Source organism: Struthio camelus, chromosome 7 (genome assembly GCF_040807025.1).
Source record: "Struthio camelus isolate bStrCam1 chromosome 7, bStrCam1.hap1, whole genome shotgun sequence".
NCBI lineage: Eukaryota > Metazoa > Chordata > Aves > Struthioniformes > Struthionidae > Struthio > Struthio camelus.
The window spans coordinates 42,197,203-42,222,178 of record NC_090948.1 but is presented as its reverse complement, the minus strand read 5'-3'; the positions used below and the strand labels follow the sequence as shown (position 1 = coordinate 42,222,178).

At 46.1% G+C, this 24,976-nt stretch overlaps 1 protein-coding gene across 11 annotated transcripts in view; it reads right to left on the bottom strand.

Moving 5' to 3' along the window:
• The window catches only part of PCDH15 (protocadherin related 15), a 1,072,490-nt gene that overhangs the window by 50,512 nt on the left and 997,002 nt on the right, over positions 1-24,976 (bottom strand). For all 11 annotated transcript variants that reach the window (XM_068951042.1, XM_068951049.1, XM_068951046.1 and 8 more), the window contains 3 exons: positions 21,698-21,807; positions 20,457-20,597; positions 14,962-15,089 (listed from right to left, as the gene is read on the bottom strand). In XM_068951042.1, coding sequence (XP_068807143.1) covers positions 14,962-15,089; positions 20,457-20,597; positions 21,698-21,807 — 379 coding nt within the window. The remainder of the gene's footprint in view (positions 1-14,961; positions 15,090-20,456; positions 20,598-21,697; positions 21,808-24,976) is intronic.

The following is a 24,976-nucleotide window of genomic DNA, read 5'->3' as shown; positions in this document are numbered from 1 at the left end:
AAACGGCTTTGTTTGGTGCTATTAGGGTCAACTCTGTCAAGCTGTTCTCAGGGAGCTCTACAGCCTTCATTTATTCAACCATGAGATCAGAAAGCCTATACTACACCACAGCCTTTGCCTACAGTAGCAGACGTAACACAATACTACAAGATAACGTTCAGCGCAATCCATAGGATCGCGCACCATATATGTGCTGCCCAAGAAACAAGAAAAAAAAATCTCTTACGAAAAGCATGTCATGGCCATGCCAGGTCGCTTTCTTAAAACGATCATTTCATTCCTTCACATTAAAAACAAAAACAAAAAACAACACACGGTGCATGCATTTAAGACCAGGCAAGTACAGCTCGTACACCATAGCTCATTTTGAAGCAATGAACAACATGGACAAGATCAATTTGGCACGAAGCACTAGCTTATCTGTGCCTAACTTTGCATCATGGTTATAGAGCTAGGAAGAAATAAAAAACTCCACAACCCTAATTCTTCTAACCCCCCCCCCCCCCCCCACGGCATGTATTTTGGCACGAGGCACGGTCACAGCTCTAATCTGAGCTCTCATTTGGCTCCTGCTGGGTCTTCAACCCAGCGAGACAAGATTTACAGCAGCTCCCTGCTAACGGCACCTTGGAGGTGCCCCGTGAGACGTGCATTACGCCCTCCCAATAAAAAGCCCATTTCTTTGTTAGAAGGGATTTATTAGATTGGTTTAGTCGGGCTGTAAGCCTGTCATTTTTTTCATGCTAGCCAATTCCACCTTGCCAGAATAATATGTTTTTTTAACAGTAGTTTGTTTTAATGACAACGGAAATCAATTCCACCTTCAGTGTTTTACGCCAAGTACGCTAACTAGGGTCAAAAAAAACGTGGGTCCAAATTAGGGTGACGGAGAAGACCAATGCCAACACCAGGCAATCCTGAAAGAGCAGAGAGGGAGCGTTACAGCCACGGGCATTAAACAACTTCAGTCTCTCCGAAAAAACATCGTGGCGCTAGTCTAACTGCTCAGAAGCAACCGTACGATATCTCTTGCAGCTGAGTTTCACAACCGAAACTTCAGGGAAACAGTGAAACTTTCCGACCTTAGGCACACAGCCTCTAAAATCCAGATGCCCAACGCTGGCAGATAGGTTACGAGTTATTTTTCAGACCTTCAGAGAACTCACGGGCACTCCAGAGAGGTAGACGGCCTCAGCAGTGTCACAATCCAGGCTACTTCCATCTCAGGAATCACCTACACCCAGATGAACAAAGCCAGCTGCAAAAGCTCCTGAGGGACTTGGCCACTTCATCAGGGGGCAACTGCAAATATACTCAGTTTGCTGGTTCCCCTTTGCCCCTTTTTATCACCGTTTATACGCTGTTCAACCTCGACGACGCTCCGTGCAGCGCTCGGCTTTGCAGGACCACGAGAGAGAGCGTGTGAGCTGCTGACACCACCTTCCTTCGGCGCAGACTAAGGATGTTTGCTATCCTTGCAATTTGTCCCGAAGGTAAATGTTTCTGACACTTCATTAGGAAGAGACAGACGACGTCTCAAGAGTTGGGTTATGACTGTCAAAGAGGAGAAAGAGCTATACTTAATCTTAATCTTACGGCAGCGTCTCTTTCTTTCGTTACGCGCAAGAAATACATGGGCGGACGCCTCCTAAATCCTGTTATGATTCAGTGCTGATAAATATTTATGATTTTAGGAGTTACCGGGCCAAATCCGGCCGACGGGCAGCTAAGCGGATGTGTGGCCACGTGCACGGGGTTTCGCTGGAGCTGGCGAGCGCCGGCTCAGCCCTGCGCTGGGATCACACGCGTCTCCAGCCCTTGCGCGTCCTCCTCACACGGAGGAAGGGGAGGAGGTGTTGGGCTGTCCCCTGCCCCTTCCACAAAGGCACGCTGCACCAGCCGGACGTCAGCTGAAACACGGCTGCTCCAGGCCCCACCGTTAAGCGTATTTAACGCAAAGTCGTTGACGGGTGTATCTTATAACTTCATTGACAGCTCTACCCCGGGAGCAAAAAGACCATAAACCAAGCGGTGCGGGTGGCGGCATCTCACGAACAATAAGACTGTCAGCACCACGCACAGCGAGGCGTCAGAGAAGTTAAAACACCCGACGCTGCCGCCGCAGCAAGGAGGCGGACACGAGGTTCACTCGCAGCTTAGCGACGGCTAATTCAGCGATGGCTTTATACACGTCGGGAACCGCCTCAAAAACGGACACGAAGCAGAAGGGCAATTTTTTGTTTTCACCTTTGAGAGAACCGAAGGGAGAAAGATGTTGGCTCCACTACATACAGATATACAGGACTCGGGGATGATCACTAGAGCTGAGACAAGCTGCGTAGCTGGAAGGCAAGAGATGAAAAAAACGGGGGAAAAAAGAAGAACAGGGCGTGAGCGTGCTGTTGCAACCACGAGCAAGAGAGGTCCCGTTAACGGTGCCTCCGTATCCAGCTTCAGTTTGTCCTAGCACAGAGGTTTTTTCTGGTGTCGCGTTCCTTAATACAAGACCTGCGTTGCGCGCGCACGTCGCACGCAGCAGCTGCCCCTGAAGGCCCTCCAGACACCTCGCAGCCTGAAGGAGAGAGCGCTGCGAGGGAGGGTAAGCCTGAGGAGAGGCACGCCAGGAGACGCGGAGATACAAATTTCCGCAGCAGCCCACTGCAAAATCAAGCCAATGACCCGACGTTCAAAGGCGCTAGAGACGGTCGGCAGCGGAGAAGAGCGCTGCGGTGAAGAAACGTGGGGGTGGGGGGGGGGAAAAAAAGCGAAGAGATCAGGGACGGCGGCAACAAGCTTGGCTGCCTTAACCTTCTGCCAACCCCAGAGCACAACCACCGGCGCCTCAAAAGCGGCGGCGATGGCAGACGCGGCTTCGGAAGCGAAACATTTCAACAATCTGTAAATTCCTACCGGCAGAAACGACCTTGTTCTAAAAGCGACTTTACGTGCCAGCAACGGATTGGGAGCAGCTCCATCTGCCGTCTGTTTAGCGGCACTGAGCTAGGAATTAAAAGAGAAAATCAAAACACCCAGGCCCGTTGGTTTTACAAGCCCTGCTAGCAGCCCTCAGGCTCACGACGAAGGGGGCCCAAGCCCGGGAGGCTAGGAAACATTTAAAATTAAAGCCTTGGTTTTAACTCTAAGCAGCTAGTTTGCATCTAGCTCGTGCTGATAACGACAAAAACTGCGATCACCTGATGGCTGCTCAAGAGCAGCTCCGGTTTGGCTGAAATCCCTCACGCGCATCGCAAGCAAGCCACCACTGGACCCGTCAGCCCGTCAGCAATTTGAAGAACATTAGAAGCGTTATCGCCAGGTGGCCTGGCTTTCGCAAGCCTCGGCAGGCCAGGGGGCTAGCGCTGGGTGGGCCCGTAGTCATGCCTCACGCTGCGCGCTTCCCCGCTGGGAACGCGCGGGCTCCACAAACGCGAGCTAATCGTCTCTCCCGGCTCCGCGGGAAACTCGGAGCAATACAGGTAGCAAGGACAAAAACGCGAACGAGAGCTGTTCGCTGCTTCTTGCGCCGCGCGGCAGGTTTCTGCGCGTGCGTTGGAGGGGGCGCAGACCGTGCCGGCCTTCCCCCGTGGGCTGAGAGCGACCGAGGAAGGCACGAGCAGGAGTAACGTTCTCAAAATGCCAGGAAACGAGATACTAGTTGAAATCTCCTCATACCTCTTTTTTTTTTTTTAAAAAAAAAAAACAACCCACAAAGCGTAGCTGTTTTTCAATACTCCCTACTAAGTTGAGTAAGTCTCGCTTCGCTCCTAGACCAAAGCACGCCTTGCTCAGAAACGGGTGACGCCGCAAAACAAGCTGCTTGCGCTGCCCTCGACAAAAGCAGCTTGGATCTCAGCTCAGTGTAATTAATTTGGAAAAACAGGACGCAACCTAATATTAGCAAAGAAGTTGTTCCAGTCTGCAGAGCCCGGCTGCGGCGATGAACTCTTTCAGAGCACACCGCCACAGGTAACGCCCCTGCTCCTTCAGACACGGTGAACAGCGAGCTACGCCAAAGGAAAACAACAGCACTGCTTCTTCTAGCGAGAAGCTTAGCAAGAATAGATGCTATCTAGAGATACGTTCTTTGAAAGAAATTACCTGTGCGCTTGAAATTATTACGGTGTTACTCTTAGCGGGGCAAGCGGCTTCCTGACAGAGGCCAGATGTTACAGCAGATGTGCCCGTCTGAGGGCCCGTTGCTGTCACCGCGAGTACGCGTCAAAGCAGATTTTCTACCTCTACTAAGCAAGCTTTCCCCCTGCAGATTATTCCCTATCATTCATAAATGATATTTTCACGAACACAAGACTGCGACTGGCACAGCAGCTCTGCTGCACAAGGAGCGAAGCGCTCTTGTGCACAGGCAAAAGCAAAATGGGGCGAGGGAAATCCCGGCGGTTCACAGCAGGAAGCAGTCTCCAGGTGCCTACGGTTGAGCCTCACCGACACTTCTAACCAGTGTGCCCCTGCAAAGGATTTACACGTCATCCCGAGGAAAACGGGAACGCCAAAAGAAATCCAGAGGGTATAGGCAGGAGTAGAAAATAACTGGAGGCTTAATATGGATAAACGTGTCGGGGCAAAAAAAACCCATCCCAGTATACTCTCTAGGTAACATTTATATGTCCATACCCAGGAATTCTATACATTTGGTTTATAAATTGCTTTAGACTGGTACATAATGTAGCAGCTCAGAGAGATGCCTATCACGGATTATGGTTCAGGAAACTGCAATTCGTGCTCTCCTATGTGTCATGTAGGAAAAGCAGCTGTAGCACAAAACGCCTCTGTTTTATTTTGCCGTTGTACATGAAGACGTTTGAAGAGTAAGAAAGGAACAGGGGACGTTAGGAAGCGGATCAGGATGGGACGCAAAATACACAAAAAGGTCTGAAATGAAAATTTGATCAGCCACAAGAATCAAGTTTCCTTCAGGATACGTAACCGCATCGCAGGCTCCGCTGTTTCTACTACCACCAAACTTAGGGGCCTTCATACTAAAGTCCTTTCTATCAAATTCAGCTGAGCCACTTCCAGAGACTTTGATTCGCTGGCATTTCAGCTGCGGCAGAGTTACTTTTCCGCAAACGTTTTCTGTACAAAAATATCTCCTAAGCTAGGGAGAAATCCAGAGAAAAAAGCCTCAATTGCTTTATTAGAATTCGGACCGCTGATATTTGGTCATTTAAATGCACTGCGACAAACCAAAGTAGAAAGATTAATACGGTAAAAGAAAATGTTTGGAAAGAAAGGGCTAATAACACTATTACTGTGAAAAGTGACTGCCCTCTAGTAATTTCCCTAAAGATAACGTGTGTGCTTTTGTTTTTGCTTTAAATAAAAACAGACCGAAAATATTGTATATGTACTAAAAATCTGGTCCTAATTCTGAGAAGAAAACCAGGATGCATATGGAAACACCTGTGGCTAAGCAAAAAAGCTGAATTTAATATAATGAAGTGCAAAGAAAATCTCAAACTGCAAAATTCAGAAATTATTAGTTACAAGTACTGCATTCGTTTCTCATTAACACGTTCCTAACATATTTCACATCCGTGAAACCCTTTTGGTTTTGACAAACCATGCTCATAGAGGAGAAAAGAAGAAAGGGAACGTGTCATAGGAGGGTTCCCCCCCTGCTACGCCCCCGAGAGTCCCGTTCTCCCCCTATTCCTCTGCCTTTTCTCCAGTTTTGAGTATTTTTCAGAAAACTAGAACTAGGCCATTAGTACGGGAATATTATTTTTAGGATTACTTAGAGGTGCCAGAGTCCAGGTCAAATTATCCTCCAGAAATGCCCAGAGCGCGCCACCGGAGCTGCTTTACGCCTCTTTTGCCTAAACCCTTTGGCCTTGCAGCAAACCATCGACCTGGACTCAAGAGACCTCAGCCATCCGTCGCGTATCTTTCACAGGCTTTGCGGGAAACGAGTAGGCTGACCAAAGAAACATATTTAAAGCATTCTCTAAAGGACAATAAAACAACCGAAGAGAGGAAGGAGGAGGAAAGCATTTTGTGCAGGATCATTTACGGAAGACGACGGCTGCGTGAAGCTGCTCGGCCGTCTGAGATGTGAGACTCGGCCTCAGCCGTCACTACAAGAGAAATGGAATTCATCACAGCTCCGCGCTTCCTCCAGAGCCATTGGCAACACGCACATGGTCTTTCACGCTTCAAGGACTGAAGAGAAGCGACCCCTGGTATTTGCCCTAGTCACATACGTAACTGTTTTGATGATGACATGTGTTTATCCAATATTTGATTGGCCTTTCCGTCTCGAAATTCAATTTGTATGTAAGATTAGGTACTCAGGACTGGTTTTCTGCTTACTCTGCATTTTTTTTTTTTTTTTGCGTGTTGTGTTTGACCCACAGCATTTAGCTCATTTTTTATTCCTAGTGTTACTTACTAGCTTCTGCATGTCGTAATTACTGCCAAGACTAGAGGGTTTCGTAAAATATTTTTCCGAGGACAGAAACGGACTCGTGCTTTGATGGAAAAGAAAACAGAGTTTTGTTCAAGCCATGCAGAGCACAGCATGGCTTAAGCAACTGGACTTCAACATACAAGCGTTCAGGAGCAGCATTTTTGTGATAAATTTATCTGAAAATGATTTATACCAATTACTATATTAAAAACAAGAGACTACCGCAAACCATTTAAGCACTACTGAAGAGGAATTAATCGTGTGTGTGCGTGTGTCTGCTTTTTTTTTTTTTTTTTTTTTAACCTGGAGAGCTGTACATTTTGTGCAGGGCAATAAGGCTTGTCTTCTTAATTTTATATAAATTTCACACATCGAGAACGAGCCATCCTTATGTGTCAATAATGTTGGGAATAACTAGTTAAAATGCCACAACTAAACAGAACTGGAGACCTAGCCAGAGTTTACGAGGGGCCAGAGAGGCAGCAGGACCCCGAATGAGGAAAGTCTCCGCAGACCCAGCTCTGCCTGCACCGGGCACAACCGTGCACCGTGCACTGTTCTGACATCCCAGACCATCTTTCTTTTTGAACTATTGCAAAGCCACAGACATTTCAGAAACATACAGTATGACTTCTCTCTCGCTTGGCATAAGCCATAAAACGTCTAAAAGACACTGCATTTCTCTCAAGATGGTAAAACATTTTTTGAACCGCCTTATTGACTGCACTGAAAGCCCCCTGCAAGTGGGCGTTTCCCAACTAACTTCTCTCAGCTCATCTTTTCCATCACCCGTTTGATATACAGGGAAAATTATATTAGTGTAAACTACCACTACACGATAACTGCCGAACAGCGCCTGCCACTGTGATTATGTCTAACTCATTTAATTACAGCAACGGCAAACAAAAGCAGACGCACTCTGTAAATCGCACCTCACTGCAGCAGCCACGTCAATGTACAGACATCTGCCGTTCAGGTAACTGCAAGGAACCTATCCATCCACTGATCTTTTCCTGCAGTTATCCCACCAAGAGCGACTGGATGAGACAAGCCCGTTTGCAAAGGTGTGCTCAAAGCTCTCGGCAGGTAACGCAAGCCGAGTACCGGTGCGGCTGTAACGAAGGCGGTCTCCCTCCCGCCCGCTCACGCTCAGCTGAGGAACATTTTGCAGGCTTTGGGAAGTCGAGACTGGAGAAACGTGAACGTAACGTAAAGAACGGTGTGGGTGTTCTTTCAAGCCCTTCGCGAAACCCGCACAGGGCTTCGACCGCGAGCATGTAGCAGAAAAGGAAAAAAAATTCAAGATGAGTTTTGATTTTCTGCCATGATAGTTGACTCGGAAACGGATGCGTGGGTAAATGCTAAGAGGAAAACATATCACCATCTGCCACCTGTGCTTAGCATCAAAGTCTAAACCCTTGTCTCCAGATGTAAAAGGCTGGAATATTTACAGGTGCCTAGACTAGGAGTTGTGACCTGAACTATGATGCACTTAAACCCTCCTCCAAGATAAACGAACTAACAACTATCATCACCTCGCCGTAAATCTGACCCTTATTTTCAAGGCAATGACTTAAAGAGCAGCATAAAAACCTCTCTACAGCATCCTACTCCAGCTATAACCCGTGACATTACAGCTCTTGGTGGCTGTCCAAACTGTAGGACTACCAAAGAAAACTGAAAGACACACTAAATCAAAATTCTGAATTACTGAAGTGACATCAGTGACGTAAAATCATTGAATGCTCTCCTCCAGAGTTCTCCTCCAAAATAGCATACTTCCGTACAGACCTCTTGCACACGCTGGGTGGTAACAAAACTCCAGAAAGGTCCCCCAAAAATCACAGATGACCTATGCAAAACCTGGCTGTGACCGACAAGTACACTGAAGCATCCTTTGCTGAATTCATGCTTCACAAACTGTGCCATCAAATTGATCCTTGGATCCACATCATTACATATGCAGCAGGAGAAATTAAAAGGGCCAGAAACAACCATGGGATAACGTACGCTCCCAGAAGACAGGATTGCTCCTTCCATTTTCAGTTGCTATCTACCTTCCTGCTAATGAATTCATTCTGGATGACCCAAGTCGCCTTTCCTCTTTCCCCTAGATGAAGGCAGCCTTGCTAGCCTGCCCCAACCCCTGCTCCAGGTCCCACTGCTGAGCTGCCAGGTGGATCACAGGTGGCTGAAGCATCCTAATCCATCACTGACCAGCCAAAAGCGAGGCAGAGGGAGCTGGAGCCCTGCTCTGAAATTGAGAACTTTTTTGGAGGAGGTCCGACTGACGACATCTTCTGCCACACCAGAAAAGGGCCCTTCTCACTGGAGGAGCCAGCGCTGCTGTTCCCAATATCAGGGCTTCCAAATCCTACGCCAGTCTGCCAAAAGGCCTCTCACCGCGGCAAACGCGGGACTCGCGCTGCAAAGGGTACGTTGCCCGTTTGCGTCACTGCTGATTTCTGACCTTCGGTTTCATTCGGCTACTGACTCCGCTTTTACTCAAGTACTCCTTTTCCTCGGATATATCTGTAAAATCTCTTCCCGTTTCCCTAAAACTCTGGCTACGGCCGCCCCATTCTGTTGTTTTCTTCGGTGACTTTAACAGAGCAGCCATAGGCTGTTAGGGAAAGTACGAAAGTCTAGGCCAGCGTCCTGTCTCCAGCCACAGCCTATACATAAACGCCTCTTAGGAAAGTAAGAGCAAGGAAACACGCACGGTATCTCCCCCAGCAGTCTCCTGGGGAAGCTCCCCTGCCAGCTCAGGGGAAGTCTCGTGTGGGAAGGGGCTGTTTGGACAAGGCCAGCGCTTGGCCGCTTGCGCGTTCTTTCTTTCAGCTGTTGTTTCCTTCTGCTACCACGGCAGGTACATCCATTTCTGTATTTCAAAGATCCCTCCCTGTGTTTTAGCAGTTTCAAAGCAGGGGGGAAGGTAGCACGCGCTCCTGGCTTAAACACTGTTAATACGACTGAAGGACAGCTGGAGAGCTCTCGGTCCTCTCGGACACCTCTTCGGTACTCCTCGTCCTCTTGGTTACCCTCCTCGGTACCTCCTCTTGGGTCCATATTCAGGGAGCTCTGTTCCTCCCTTGTTCAAGCTCTGAGCAAGAAACACCCACATCGGAAGAGCTCCCGTATTTCCAGTCGTCCTTTCTCCACACCGATCCTTGCTTCCCTACACCCTCCTCTGCCTTCCACGTCCACAATCATTGCATACACGCTGTCTTGTTCTCTCTCTCTCCCCCCCCCCCCCCCCCATTCCAATTCTTTATTCCACATCAAAAACAAGCAAGCAAGCAAGCAAAATAACGCTAATAGTTTAAGAGTCAAATGCCTACAGGAAAACCTCGGCCAATTTTTCCAGGTCTCCCAGAACAATCTTTGGACACAGCAATATACCCCTTTCTTCTCCTCCCCCTTCCTGTGGATGCAGTTACCAACAGAAGTTTTACTACTGCTTATAAAGTCTCATCATCGCTGGATCAGATACGACGTACATAGCGTACTATCAGATGCTACCTCCAGGCTTTCACAAGGTGTTTTTCCTAGAAATCCAGAAACCCCTAGAGGTTGGTTCCTTCACAAAAGTCCTCCTCCTCCTCTTTACAAACTTTAATTCTCTGGCGTCTTAATCACCGTCTTTCCACTTTTCACTGTGCTGATCCGGTATGCTCGGTAGTACAAGAGCAGTCCACGTTTCTCCACGGTTCTGGGACTTGGCTGGCTCCCAAAATCCCTTCCAGAGAGAGCATAATGAATTTGACTCATTCTGACTGATTTTTCAGGCCACAAGGTCATGGATTGTGTCCGGATTTTCCCTTGCCTCTCCAGTAATTTCTAGCTTTCCTCTGCTTTATGCGCTGTAAAAATCTGATCATTTAATTATTAATAGCCCCAGATTTTATAACTTCCTAATTTAGAGCATTTTGGAGCTAGGTTCCAGCCCTACGTGAGAGAGAATTCGGGTTTCCTTCACCTCAGCGCCTCTTGCAACAGAATTGATTGTCCGTTCCTCCTCTTGAGATGAAATCTGTGGTCGGCAGCGTCCAATGTCTACGCTGCGGATGAATTCCCGGAATAACGTGCCTTCGCTATTTTATGAGGCGTATACGTTGAACTTACCGCCTTTGTCCACTTGAGAAAACTACTACTTCTTACAAAACAAAATTTGCATTCGTACAAATAAGCACAGATAGTCAAGTCGAAGGAAAGCTATGCTTTTACTGAGATTAAAGGATAGCTCTCAGAGTTCAGCAGCAGCTCTTCTAAAACTAACTGCATCTTTCACTGATGATTCAACAGAAACACGCTGCAGTAAGTCAGGAAAATTGCTCTAAGAACGTTCACGTGTACGCCCAACACGAAACTGAAATTAAAATCTGGTCAGAGTGAAAGCTATGGTGTAAGAAATTTCAACATGCCCTACTTTGTACTTGGCTGTTCTCAGATCTTCCTCAGCGTTTAACATTGCCATTAGCCTGTTATTCTAATGGATGTAAAAAGACGAGAACATCACTGAAAAGCAACAGCAATACTTTGCAAATGCTTCGGCACTGCGCTCTGATACCCTGAAGTCCTGCAGCACTGTTTTCAGCTTCTCCCAACGCTACAACAAAAAATATGTTTTTCCAAGGCAGAGGAAACGCCGTGAGACCATCCCAGAGTAACTTTTTTTGGTGACAGAAGTAACATCAGTGTTAGCTTAGATTACATCTGAAATATTTCTTATTAAAAGGTTTCTTACCTACACATAGTCATACATTTGCCTGAAGAGCATTCACCCCTTCTGACTCCCAAGGAATGCAAAAATACTGAAGCACAAAGGTATGCGATTTATCTTCTCAGACAGCCTGCAGAAACATGGCTAACTAGTAGACACCCCCAAAGTTGCGTTTTACAACTCTTTTGGCTGCTATATGAACACAGTCAAATTGTAGAACGTCAAAGAGGCGCCGCCCCCCCTCGTTACTGCTTCCCACGCTCGGACAAGTTGGTCACTTCAAAAGGAGGACAACTTTGCCTGAGTTTATTATTTTCACTCAAGAAAGTAAATCTATGTGTTCAGTGAACGTGAAATATCTTTCCCGGTCACTTCGGCGGTTCTTTCTGTGATCTGTTCCATCTTTACGGCGCATAAACATTACCCAGTAGAGGATGCAAGAGTCATAGAAATATATCTCAGTTAACGTGAGTCGCCTTCTTGTGATATCAAACTAAAAGACAGAGTCACACCTCGTCTCTGATACAGTGCTATTTTTTTCACTGAACTGGTTGGTCCTCATTTCTCTTTTAATACGCCCTACTCTTTTATAGACTTCCGGTTATCCCCTCTCCTGTACTGTTTCTCAAACACCCCATCTCCCGCGGGGAACCAAACCCGGACATCCGGCTCTACCATACTGGCAGCACAACAAAAGCCCTCTTACAAAGCAATGCTATGACTTCTATCAGCCCCGTCCACGGATGCAAGAACTGCCACAGATCGTCAGGAGCACGGATACTCACAAGAAGGGAAATGAAAACAAGGGCCTTAGAGAGGGGTGAGTAAGCGCTGTTATTTATAGATGTGTAGGTATAGATATATTTACAGATACAGGTAAATACCTATCTCTCTCTACTGTGACTGATAAGGAAAAGGTAGACCGGCCTGACTGCAAATCATCCACTAGCCAACTATCAAAATTAGTACTCTTGGACTTTCAGCTCTTCAAGCATAATCTGTCACTTACAGATAAAAAGAAAAAGGAAAAACAAAGAAGTTGAGAGTTAATTAACAGAGTCACTGTTGTCTCTCGAATGCCCGATTTGGCTTAATACGAGGAAGATATCAGTTCAGTTCAGAGTCCATTACTTTTTTGGTAACGATTTTATACTTTAATTTAAAACAAACATCGTCTCATTCCCTCAGAATAATGGAAAGTGCGTAAGAAACCAATTTAAGAGTTAAGGTCCCCTCTACACGTTTATTTATTGTATATTTATTGTTGGTATCTTATGAAGTACCGGAGGGAAAAAACGGCAAGTTTGGGTCCTAGTGTGCAGCAACAGTTGCGCATACTGTTCTTCAGTGGTAACCACATGGTAGTGCTGTGACAAATAAGGTGATTCTTTCCAGAACTGGAAAATCTTGATCACCTGTGTGTCCCAATAACTACGACTGCCACCATTTATACTACACCAGTTTTAAATTTTTCAGTTGGAAAGATTTTTCTAGTATCCAACAAACACGGTCAATGATCGCTGAACTTGTCCTCTGTGGCAGGAAGAACGAGAACACGCTAAGAATTTGCACACAACATCTGCCAGTTTCTTTTCAAAATTCATCAGATCCCGTTTAAGAATTTTAGCAACTATTAATGAGTACAGAAGAGGAAAGCAAGATGCTCACAACTCTTACCAAGACCCTGTTTTGCCGTTAGAATGAAATCTAAATGTCGTCTACAATGCAAGTTCTGCGCATACTTTATTAACGTTCTCAGAAAGCTGAACTTGGATAAAACCACTCACGAAATTCTACCCACCCGAACTCTTCAAGACAACGCGGTTCCTTTTATTAATACTTGTTAACGTTAACTGAAATCGATACTGCATTTAACTAACAGAAGAGTTCCTTTTCATTCTGAAGGCCAGACAAGAAAGCTAAAGCAGCACTGCCTGCTCAACAAGCTAAAACAACAAATTACGGTTCAATTTTCCGCAACTAGCCCGTCTTAGCTGTTTCTTATTTTCCTTAAGCACGCAGTACTTTTGACGCCACGCACGAGACGCTACTTCTGTCTCGCGCCCTGCTCTATTTGGCCTGTCAGCAAAGCCGGGGGGAATTCTGGCCTAGATTTTAGCAGGAGCAGGTTAGAGTCATAAAACTGTGATTTCTTCTGCATCTTCCTTGGACACTCCTCATCTGCCCTCTGAGCACCTTTCCTGCATCCACCATTTCTGGAAGGTAAAAGCCCATCTTTCCCCGACCTCACCCCAAACATCCGACCTCACCCCAAACATCCCTTACCTGTACACCTGCTATTTATCACACATTTCTTAGCACCTCAACTAACACGCCTGAGTATCGGTGCTCTAAAAAAAAAAAAAAAAAAAAAAACCCACAGGTTTCCAGAAAAACCAGTTATGATTTCACAACTGCTCTCCTTTTTGTGCGACTAATTCCTAATGCAATTTTCCCCCTTAACAGCAGCGACACCACCATCTCTTTAACTAGCACATCTGGAATTACCTTTTGACGTTTGATCACGTGCACTGATCTATTTAGTAGGGAGAAGGACCATTTTCTGATCCTGGAGCCGAAATCTGCCTTAAAACTCCAGTACCGAACGCTGAGCAAAACCAATCTGTAACAGGAGATTTTGCAAATATTTTTCTGAAGGTATTATTTCTAACTCACAACTCACTTTGTAATTTATCTGATCAGAAGTAAATCTTTAAAGTAAGCACAAGCATTGCACGTTCTAGATGACTTTTTCTTTCCTTTTGGCTTGGCTTATGCTGAACCGAGTCTTCTTAGTTTTCGTACAGTATTAGTAAGCAAACACACCTTTTCAGCAAGTCTTCTGGGCTACTGCCATAGTTGCCCTTTCCAGTTAACCAAGTGCATCCTTGATCTCCTCGCGTTACGAATCGCACCTCCACCTTCCCTCTCATTTGGGACTGTGCTTAAGAGAAGCACAGCATAAAAATAAATAAAAGAAGCCAAAACACTCTGTGCTTGCTCGCAAGGCGAGCAAATCTGAGCTGGGCTTTCTAGCATCTCTGGGCTCCCTTTAGGAAGGACTGCCTTGGAAAACAAAGTAACAAAAAAACACCCAATGGACCACTGTAATAAGCACTGATATTCTCTGTTTTGTTCCTGGTGCTCTAAACACATCACGAGGTCAAAGTAAAACTCAGTAGCTCTTTTTAAAAAAAAAAAAAAAAAAAGAAAAAAAGAACCATGGATAATTCCTATTACTCACAAGTTATGACAGAGCGCACAGACCTGAAATTGCTTCCCTGATCTGAAACGGAAACCGCTGCCTCCTTTTCAAAGCATAAATGTGCTGCTGCCAAAGGAAAAGTCAAAAGAATTAAAGGTAAACGCTGCTGAGAGACAAAAGCAATGTCTAAATATCAACACATCCAAATGATATCTTAAAATCTTCGTATAAAAACCTACCACACCAACTCCAGTGAAACAAAGCCTGCAAAACTCTGCTCAGCTCAAAACCGTTCTTCCTTCAGCAAGTGCTGTAATACCGGGCCAACGTATTTAAATCACGCGTGCACAAAAACGGAAACCATCACGCTCACGTTCATAGGCAAACATTGATTTTGTAAAAGCGATTATCCATTCTGCGCTTGCTACACTTGTTCGTAAGAACAAATCAAATGTAAATTACTCTCAATGGCTGAGGAGCTCAAGCGGTCTTAGGGCAACCACCGCTGGCAACCGCCAGTGAAAAAGCAAATTCAGTGAGTGAATGTATTTCCACCACTAGAGAACGTTATTCCAAAAAAAAAAAAAAAAAAAAAGTCAGCCTCACCTTAACTTTAAGCACAGAAGAAAACATTTTTGCATCTTCGGACACTCCTCCAATGTACATTTTTTTGGTAAAGACAGGAGCATGGTCGTTTTCATCCTGCACTTCAATGAACACCTTGGCTGTATTACCTGAAACGGGGAAATAAACGCATGGGTGTATCATTGGGCAATAAATCTTCATATGGTTTCACATCTTTTACAGACAAAACAGATCACCCAGAACAAGTGCGCTGGTAACACTGCAAAAACAAATATTTGAAACAACGGCACGCCTGGTAAGAAAAGGAGGAACTTGACATAAACCAAGGGATCCCGTGTATTTTTTTTTCCACCTACCTCTATGCTTTTTGCATTACCCTTTTGATTTGACCGAATCTTGATTTAACTTTGAGCTCAAATTTGTTTCCTTAAAGAAAATATTCCCGTCATCCAGACGCAAGGAATCGGGGGTCTCTGCATCGGCACGCAAGCCAAAGGGCTGCCAGGGCTTTCTTCAAAAAGGAAGCCCTTTGGGGGAAGCGGAGCCAGGGACCTGCAAGTAATTTTTCAAGTAAGTAAAAAGGCGCAGATAAGAACAAACACACAGTAGGCTTCACTACGCCTGCTTGCTGCCATAAAGCACAAATAGCTGATCAACTGACCATGCGTGTGCTACGCTGTCTCAACCGAGCCCACGCCTAAGCCTGCCTTGACCACACACCCAGCCTACGTCGCCGGCGTGCAACAGCTTCACAGTTTCACCTCCCTTTGAGGTTCAACACACCTTAAAGCAAGAGAGAGCTGCTAATTTGGGTTTCATTAAGCCAGTTCTAGCTACTGATCGGCCACGCTAAACAAAAACAATCTCTTTCCTCTGAGGGAAGAAAAACTTTCCGGCAGAAACTAGGGATCTACTGCAAAAAGAAGATGCAACCTCACAGCAATCTGCACCAACAGCTGTTTTCTCTTTCACAATTGTATAATCCAGAAAGACTGCTGGGAACAAGCACATCCAGTTCATTAAAATCACATTTGCAAGTGATAAATCGCCTCATTTCAGAGTTGGTCTTCCCACCGCGTTTGAGCGCCAGGGTAATTTGAAGGTTGCGCCGGTGCCGCGCTGATCTGCCTGAGCTTCAAAACACGGTCGCATCTGACAAGAGCTGAGTAGCTGCATCTTCGGGGGGCGAAAAAACTAAATCCCAGACTATTTCTTAGACTTGCCAAAGTCACCGACAATATGACGTCTAACTGACGGTCCAGCTCAAGGGAAACAGATGAGGACCTCATAAAAGTAACCGAGAAAATCCTTTAAAATATCATAGCTTTCAGAGAAAAGAAACATTCCAAACACTTTAGTTTTAAAACGTATGAATAGGCAGAAAAGGGAAAGAAAAAAGGGACACTTCCTCAGAGCACTAATCCGCTGTTATTTGCTTTTCACACTGAGCTTGCAGATAAACTAAGCAACCTGTAGGTGCTGTTACTCCACCAGAAAATTACTTCTACGCATGCGAAAAGGAGCTATAATCCAACGCAATGACTTAAACGCCCGAAGAAGGTGAAACGCGGGGGCTTGTGGTTTCTTCTATAGACCATCTCTACCCCTCTCTACGGTTTGCTTATGCATATTTTAAATGCATCCTTCTTCCTTCCTTGACCGTGCTATTTAATACAGCGAGGAAAAATGTCAATCAAAGGGCTATTAGGAGCCGCTGCGAATAGTCAATTCTCCCTGTTGTTAAACCACGTTTTTAGCGTGGCTGGCTGCAATACCAAGCACAGGTAGGAACCGCAGCCCCATCGAGAAAAATGAGGTTCCCGGGCCGGCTTCTTCATTGCAGCTACATCCTTTAGAGAAGCAGGCGATTCAAGCAGCGCTGCAGGCAACGCGTGTAAGCGACCTTGCCCTGCTGAGCTAATAAACACTTATATCGGCGGCTGGCACCAGTAGGCTACTGCTGCAGGGCGACCCTGACATAGGTCAGGGCTCCACTGTGCAAGACAGTCTAAGATGCAAACACTAAGACACAAAAAAGCCAACGTGCTTAATAGTCTACATTTAACTGAATTAGAAAAAGCTATGAATACTTAAGGTCATTCGGGGTGCAGCATCGCACCTTAAGCCACTATTCCAGCCTTTTAAATCCAGCGTCACCAGAAAATCTAACGCTCCCCTCCATTTAAACGTAGCAGAAATACACTGCAATTGTATAGGACAAAGGCGTAACAACAGTAACTCATTTAAGGAGTGACTTCAGTTCTGCCGCACGTAAGAATGATTTTGCACGATTTGGCACCACCAATATCATGTTTAACTGCTTAACTCACCAGTATCACGTTCTCATGCTCCAAAGGACCACAGTATTTTCTCCCTCGTTTATTGATTCTGTACCACCGTGACTGAGTGACAAGGGTTAGTTACGCTTGACACGGGATCGCCGACTTTTCCACTCTGCAGACAAAAACCTGAACTCCTAACCTTCTGTAGTTAGCAACTATAATATCAAACAGCTGAAAATAGCTTGGTATCTAACTTCCGAGTTTTCAAAACGCAGCGCTTTTGCGGCCCGCTCATCGGTGCGGCATCACCTAGCTCCCAAAGGGCTCCTCGTCCCAGCTCCAGAGCGGCTCATCACTCCACTGCCAGCAACCCCAGAACGGTTCACCAAATTCAGTGGTCTCTAACGCTAACTTTTGTCACGTTGCCGCCATCGAATAGCAGAGTGGTATATTAACTCAGTGTCACTTCTTGAGACGTGCACTCAAAGTCACCTATCCCCACAGTGGTTCATCCCTTCAGTGTCACCAAAGCCTAGGGTGGTGCATTAATTCTGTCCTATCTCCCACCGCAGTTCATCAATCCAGTGCCATGAAACTCTGAAGTAGTATATAACTTGATTAAAATTCATCAAGAAAGGAACAGGTGACGAGAACATAGGAAGGCACACACCAGATGCAGGAACCATACCTAAGAGGTCAAGCAACATCCATGACGAGGAGATAGGCAATTTATTTCTGCACCGTTAGCCAGGCGTCCGTAAAACGGCCAAGACAGGAGAAAAAAATACAAGGGGCCTTTTTGCATTTCTAACATCTGACAGACGACATTGCTGTCCACCGAAAATTGTATCCTAAGCTACACAGTCATAATCTTTGTCCCAGAGGGTTGAGCACCAGCGTAGGAAGAAGATCCGTTAGACCTGAACAAAAGACACGCTGTTCACAGGTAAGGTTCGTAAGACGGTAAGAAAATCATGCAAACGAACGCTCTTCCGCAAGCGGTGATGACTTCTTTGTATATGGAAACAGAGAAAGGTGTACTCGATGCCTTGGTAAAAGGAGAGACGTGAATATTCCAGGGAGACCATGTTTTCACCAGGGAAGGAAATTTCTCCCCCAAAACAGAGGGAAGACGAGAGGCGCCATGAAAAGCTCGTAGGCTCTGGCAGAACTGAATTAGGGATGTGTACGGGGCCAAGGTCCTTCCCAGGGTGGATTTTTTCTTTTTAAGATCTCTCATATAAAATGAAGTTGGGGGCGGGTAGGGGACACGGGACGTTTCTCCGCTCCTTTAGTTGAAGGCTGACTCACCTTCAGCCGTTACTTGAATCTCCTGGGTCACAGGAGAAGTGCCACGTCCACAAGATTTCTATTACTGCCATCTCTTTACGACCATTAGCAAAGAAGAGCATCAGCACTAATGCATTTTTTCTTCTGTTTAAAGATCTCCGCTTTGTAAATGGGCATCGCGAGCCCAGAAGAAACTCAGGAGGAGTACTCCTAACCCAATGCCCTCTTTTCTAGGTCAATTTTTTCTGTTTTAAACTTGTCTGTTTTCAGTTTATGGCGTTTCTGTTCAATAAATTTAAGAGCTATTTTAACTGGTTTAAGGCAATTTATTATCCTATGATGAGGCATCTCAAATTCCTCATTGCATGTTATTATTCCAATATCACGTTTAGCAGTTTAGGTGCACTTCATGTCTTTCTCTCTACCATAATACTTGTTGTCAGATAATAAATAGTCTATAATAAAATAATGCATTACAAACTGATTAGGCACAACTGATTTAATCTGCTGTCATTTTTTCTCTCCATTACGGTATTTCTTCAGTAGAGTAAACAGGAAGGCAGAGGGAGAAAAAAAGCCTGTTTTTCTCAGGGTAAAAAATGCCCAGAGGGATAGAAGTGTAGTTTAAGTGCATCTTTTTAAAAACTGGACCAAATTTACATACCAGCCACTATCAAGTATCCCCCAAAAGAAAAAAAAAGGGAGGGGGCAGCACTTTTGGTCAGAGGAGCTTGCTTTTTCCAGCGCTCAGTACCGGCTCTGTGTTTAAACACTGGATTAAACCCAGGGTGGAAGTGCAGAGGAGGCAAGCAGCAGCCCCAGCCATCCGCACCAGATCCAGCCGCTGGTTCCTACTGGGATAACTGGGACTGCAGAACATAGGACTTCAAATAAACGCACGTTCGCTTTGCGGGGAAAAAGACATTTAACATTTTCACAGCCTTTAAATAAATGTCTAGTTCCTCACTGCCAAGCTTCTCAGTGCAACAGTTTTTGCTATTTGAGCCTATGATGCTCCTTAGCTGCAGCAGGGAAAAACTGAGACAAACGTAGAGCAAAAAAAAAAAAAAAGGAGAAAATTCAAGACAGCAATATCGTCTGTGCAATAACCTATTAAACTACTAATATTAAACTACTTTTCTTTCATGCAAAGTGCATGTTATTTTTTTTCCCACTGTAGCCTCAGCTCTGGATTAAGCGGGAAGTTGCACAAGACTGGGCCGGGACTTTAAGTAAGCAGAGGTTTGAAGGCCAGACTGCCTAGATCTTTTCATTACAGTCTGTGATAAAATTGGCAAAAAAAGCCTTCCAACTCAAAGGCTAGATTTTATTAGAAAAACGACACCCTCAAGGGGGAGGAACAATCCCTCACCATGAGACAGAACCAAAATAAAAAAGGATTTGTAAAGCAAGCTCTTTTCTGCCTGGAAGTATTGCAAAAAAAAAAAATCCCTTCTTTTCAGGGTGGAGCAGGGAACGAGCTTCTGAACTTTTACAGTTTCCCAATCCGAACGCACCCAACTTATCGGCTCGGAAGGGAGGAAGAGCTTGCATTGGGGTCGTGTCATCTATTTACAAAAAAGTAAATGAGGCTTTGTGAAGTTCTCTAATTCCATCAAAAACGTTAGATATGTGTGATCAACCCTGTTTCTTCGTCAACGTAATTTTAATCCGCAACAGTGAGTTCTACAACTATGTAACGTGGACGCAATTCGCGAGGATTTAGCCCTAGATCGGTGAGCTCCGTGTGTGGAGGGCTACCTCATTAGAGGTCCACGAATGCATCCTCTTGCAGTTTATGCACCATCATTACTTTTGTATTTCTGACAACATAACAAGGACATTAACTGGAGCGCAGTTATCCTCAAAATATATCCTTAAAAAAAAAAGCGCATTAAGAAGAGACGCAAAACTAAGGATTTTCGAGCTTACTTTTAAACTTACTTTTGGAAGGGACACGCAGATTGGATCGCACCACTTGCAACGAGTCTGCTTGAACTCGAAGCTCGTAACTGCTCACGCTTTCGTAGTCCAGAGGCTTTTTAACAGAGATCACTCCCGTTCTGTTGTTAATAGCAAACACATCTGAAATCCAGCAAAGAAAAAAAAACTTTCTAAGACGCATCAACTTTTTTCCTTTTTTTTTTTAATTTTAAACGGCTAAGAGTTTCTGTGTTGGTGAGGATGCTGTTCTCTGACCCTGCCTTCAGGAATTCATGCCAGCACGCCCTCAGGCATCTCAAGTCCATCTAATTCCTCTCTGATGTTGTCTTCAAATCAACCCGGCAGCTGAGCCCAAGTCTGGTGCTGGAAAAATCAGCTTGGGGAGATCCTGGCGAGAGCAGACGAGACCCACGGCCCACCCCCTCAACGAGGGGAGCGGGCTGGTGAGTCCTTCCGCTTCCCTCCAAACAACTCGGTGCAATTTTGGTTAGGGATGCCAAGGTACATCACGGCAAAGGCCTGAGAAAGACGTGAGTGGTAGGAAAGACGTTTCATTTTGAAGAAATGCCAACTTGAATCATCAGCACCTGTAATATAACACTTGTGGCCACCGGCTGGGAAAAGTCTTGAATGACTTAAACTAGATTTCTTGGCAACCAGTGCAACACCAGAGCCATTTACAGACTCATTTCAGTACAGACTCGTGTCACGTAGTGCTCTCCTTAAAACAGTTCCAACACCAGCACGGAGAAAGGAGACGCAAACGCCTGCATCTCAGCAAGCCGTTACTTCTCGTCATGTTCTGCTAACCAGATGGAGGAAGGGAATGAATTCAGCTAGGTCCTGGGAACGGCCAGCAACAAGCATGCCCCCAAGTTTCTTCAGCCGCATCTGCAATAACTCAAGCCACCACATCCCCCCTTGAAACTGCCCCTCTGCTCTCACCTAGGGCAAGTTTAGCTATTCCTTGTTTCAAGGGCACGGCTTGAAAGAAGCGGCCACACGCGTGCTTTTCACCATTTGGGTGCTAGAGGTGGCAGGCTTGCGTCAGGGAACACATTACCCCCAGTGGAGAAGACGTAGATCAGACAGGTTGACAGCATCAAGACAGTCCTTACTGCTTGGATAGATGAGGTGGGATTTTATCTCAGAAGCTTTATTTCTCATTAGCATCTCTTGAAAACTTCTGAGGCACGCACTACGCTCGGCATAATCAGTCCGACTGACGTATTGGTACTCACCCTCTTCGTTTCCTGAAACTATTGAATACACAATTGTCTGGTTCAGGGCAGCTGCGATGACGACAGCGACCGCAGTTCCTCTTGGAGCGCTCTCGCTCACCGGCGGGGGTCTGCAGAATTGAACAAAAGGACTTTTGTTATCTCCCACTTGCCTTACCGGCAGAGAACTGATAAACTCCTTCCGCAGATCAGCGGTTCCAGCCATCTATCGTGTCTGTCATCAAGGAAAGACGTGTTAAAAAGGTAAAGGCTTAACCTTCGCCGTCTGAAAACGCAGAAAACCTCAAACTGTCTAACAGACGAGAGGTGACAACGGTCCTTAGGCAACGGGATACGATGGCCCTTAGACACGAGAAATGGAAAAGCAGAGGATAATAAGTAGAAAATAACAATAGCACAAGAACCACCATTGACTGATAAACCCCAAGTAAAATTTAGAGCCTAGCAGCTCCTAACTCACCTCTACTAAAAAAAAAAAAAATTACGCTACTGACTGATCTGTACCTTGTGCTCTTCACGTCCTCCAAACACTTAAAACTGAGCATCTCGAACTCAGGCATAACGTCACCATGAGTAAGTAGTGAGTTTTCTCCGGAAACTCAGCAAAGAATTACTTTGCTCCGCGTCTCCTGCGCTTCAGAGGCACGCAGAAGCGTACTGAAAAGAAAAGCAGAGTGAAAACCTACGGATTGCTTCTCTTGTCCTTTCCCCCACCCGTCTAATTTCAGCAGAAGACATTCAGGGACTTTTCAGCAACAAACGACAAATGCTGAAAGGGGGCCTTCACCAGCAAAAGAAAGGGGATAAGCAGCGCGCCCCAGGCTTTCGGCTAACGAATCCGCGCTAACGCACTGCAAACCGCAATCCTGACGAGAAGCGAGGCTCCAGAGCTAGCCCCAGCTCTGACGTCCAGCTTCGCCCCGCTGCAAGGAAAGGCAGCATTCACGCTGGCGAACGCATCCGCTTACGCGAGCAAACGTCTGCGCTCACCCACAAAGGCAGATGGATGACAACTAGCACTGTCCGGAGATTTTCCCCCTTTAGAAAATTACAGTTAGTCGGTATATTTAAAAAACCCAAAACCACGTAAATAAAGACATGTTAAAACAGGCTCCTAAATAAGACCACCTCCATCCTGACCTCTGAACCTCAGACTGCTGCCTTCAGCCTAAGGGTTAAACTTCTCTTATTCGCTCGCGTGAACTCCAGCTGCAGGACCGCACTGCCGGCTTCCTCGCAAAGCCTAGCTCGGGTCACGTTTCTGCGCTTGACCGCTCATACCCCAGATCCCAGCAGCTATAAAAAGGACGCCGAGGGCAAACCAAGCCCGCGGCCCATAGGGCTGCGACGTGCTCCCCACCACCCGTACTGACGCAACGTCTTTCTCTTTGCTCGGTTTATTTTGCTCAGTGCTGGGGCCTTAGATCTTCTTCAAGAAAAAGAAATCAAAGAACAAAACCGACCCTGTTATCCCGCTCAGCGCAATGGGTATCATCTCTTCTCAGTGGCCCCATGCCCCGCGTTGTGCCAATAAAACTCGCTTTTACTCAAACGCGCTTCGCAGCAGGAGAAATAAAACTCCTTCTTGCTGACCTGCTTTAGAGTAAGCTGCAAAACCAGGGCTGCGTAACACCTACCAGGGTGCCTTTTTCCAAACGCAAAGGCTGATTTCTTAGCGCAAAGGCCGCGCACGCACACGCCCCCCCGTCTCACCCGAGGCACGCTTTCGGGACAGTCTCTTGCTGGGAACGGTCTCATAACCTCCCCTCTGGCACAGCTGAATTCAAGGAACCGGCAAAATCAGCAGCAGTTAGGAAGCTGCTTTTGTGTTCGACCGGGGGGGTGGCAGGGGGAGCGGGCAGAAAACCGCCACGGCGACGGCGTGGATCTCATCTCCCACGTTCAAAGGGAGCCAGGCGCCGGCTGAACGAAAACCTGACGGTCCCGCTGAAGCGCCGGCAAGCGAACGGGCCGGAGGCGAAGGCGTTCAGACACGGGCTTCCTAACATCCCCCGGCTTCCTAACGCTGGCGCGCGTGTGCGTCCCCGTGCGTGCCGTCACCGAGCACAACAGGGCCCGGGGCGTCAACGCGAGAACCCGCTCGCGCGCCAGAAATCGCGCGGGCGCCGAGCAGCACACGCTTCGGCGGCCCCACTAGCAGCAACTCGGTCCGTCCGCGGCCTCGGCCGTTCCTCCCGAACCGCCAAACTACTTCGCGCGACGACCTCTAAACACGTCCCTACGCCCAAATCATCTCGTTCGCCCACGCCGTGTTTTTCTCTAGGAGGAGGAATTGAATTTTTTCTCCAGCGAGGAGGAATTTAAGCCAGCACCCGGGAGTCGGCCCCTGGCAAGGCGGCGCTCTCCAAGGCGGATGAGCTGCTCGGTACGTCTTCCCTCCGACTCGTCTGACTTAGTTACCCGTGCACGAGTTTAAGACGTGCCTGTGTGTTTCTCTCTTTGATGCATCTATTTCACGGCGAAACCGCTTAAAAATTGTAAAACTCTGCCAGAAAACGTGTTTGCCCCTCATTTATTAAAAAAAAAAAAAGAAAAAAAAGAAGAAAACCAGTATGAAAACAAAGTCAACATCTACACAGAAAAAAATGCTGAAAAGGGAGACCAAACCGCAAAAGGCTGTTGTTATCCTATAATTTGCTATTTCAACATTATTATCTTCATCAGAGGGGCACATGGAGACAGAACATGTATCACATTTTTCATCCTCCAAGTGAAATTCTAACTTTTCCTCTCTTTCTTCTTTTCTGCCTCTTTTTTTCCTCTGCTACACACTCTAAGCCTCTCATCCATCTTTCCATTTGTCCATTATCCAATATGCTTTAAATTCACCATGAAATTTTTCTATCTCCAAAAGTACCAATGTGAGATTCAATCGAAAATTAAATTTAAAACCAGCAAAAGCAATAATGAATTGGAAAACTGGTTTAATCGTGGGATGCCTATGTACTCCGTATTATTACACCCTCTAGTCTACTGTATTTTGCAGATTATAGCTATATTTTTAATTAGATTACTGAGATTCTTAGCTAAACTTGTATAAAATGTTATTTAAGCCCTCCCCACCTAAAGGCATCTCTGCTCTCACATTACAGCTTCCTGAAATGTTTTGGCCTTAGCCACTTCTAAGCCTCAACGGCATCGTACCTTAGGCCATTTCCTCTCTATCTAAAATAGCTCTATGAGCACCATACCTGTTTCTGCATGGACTCTTTTCCTCCTGCTCCTCACGGGAAGTGGTTTCTTTGGCTTTTTTGTCTG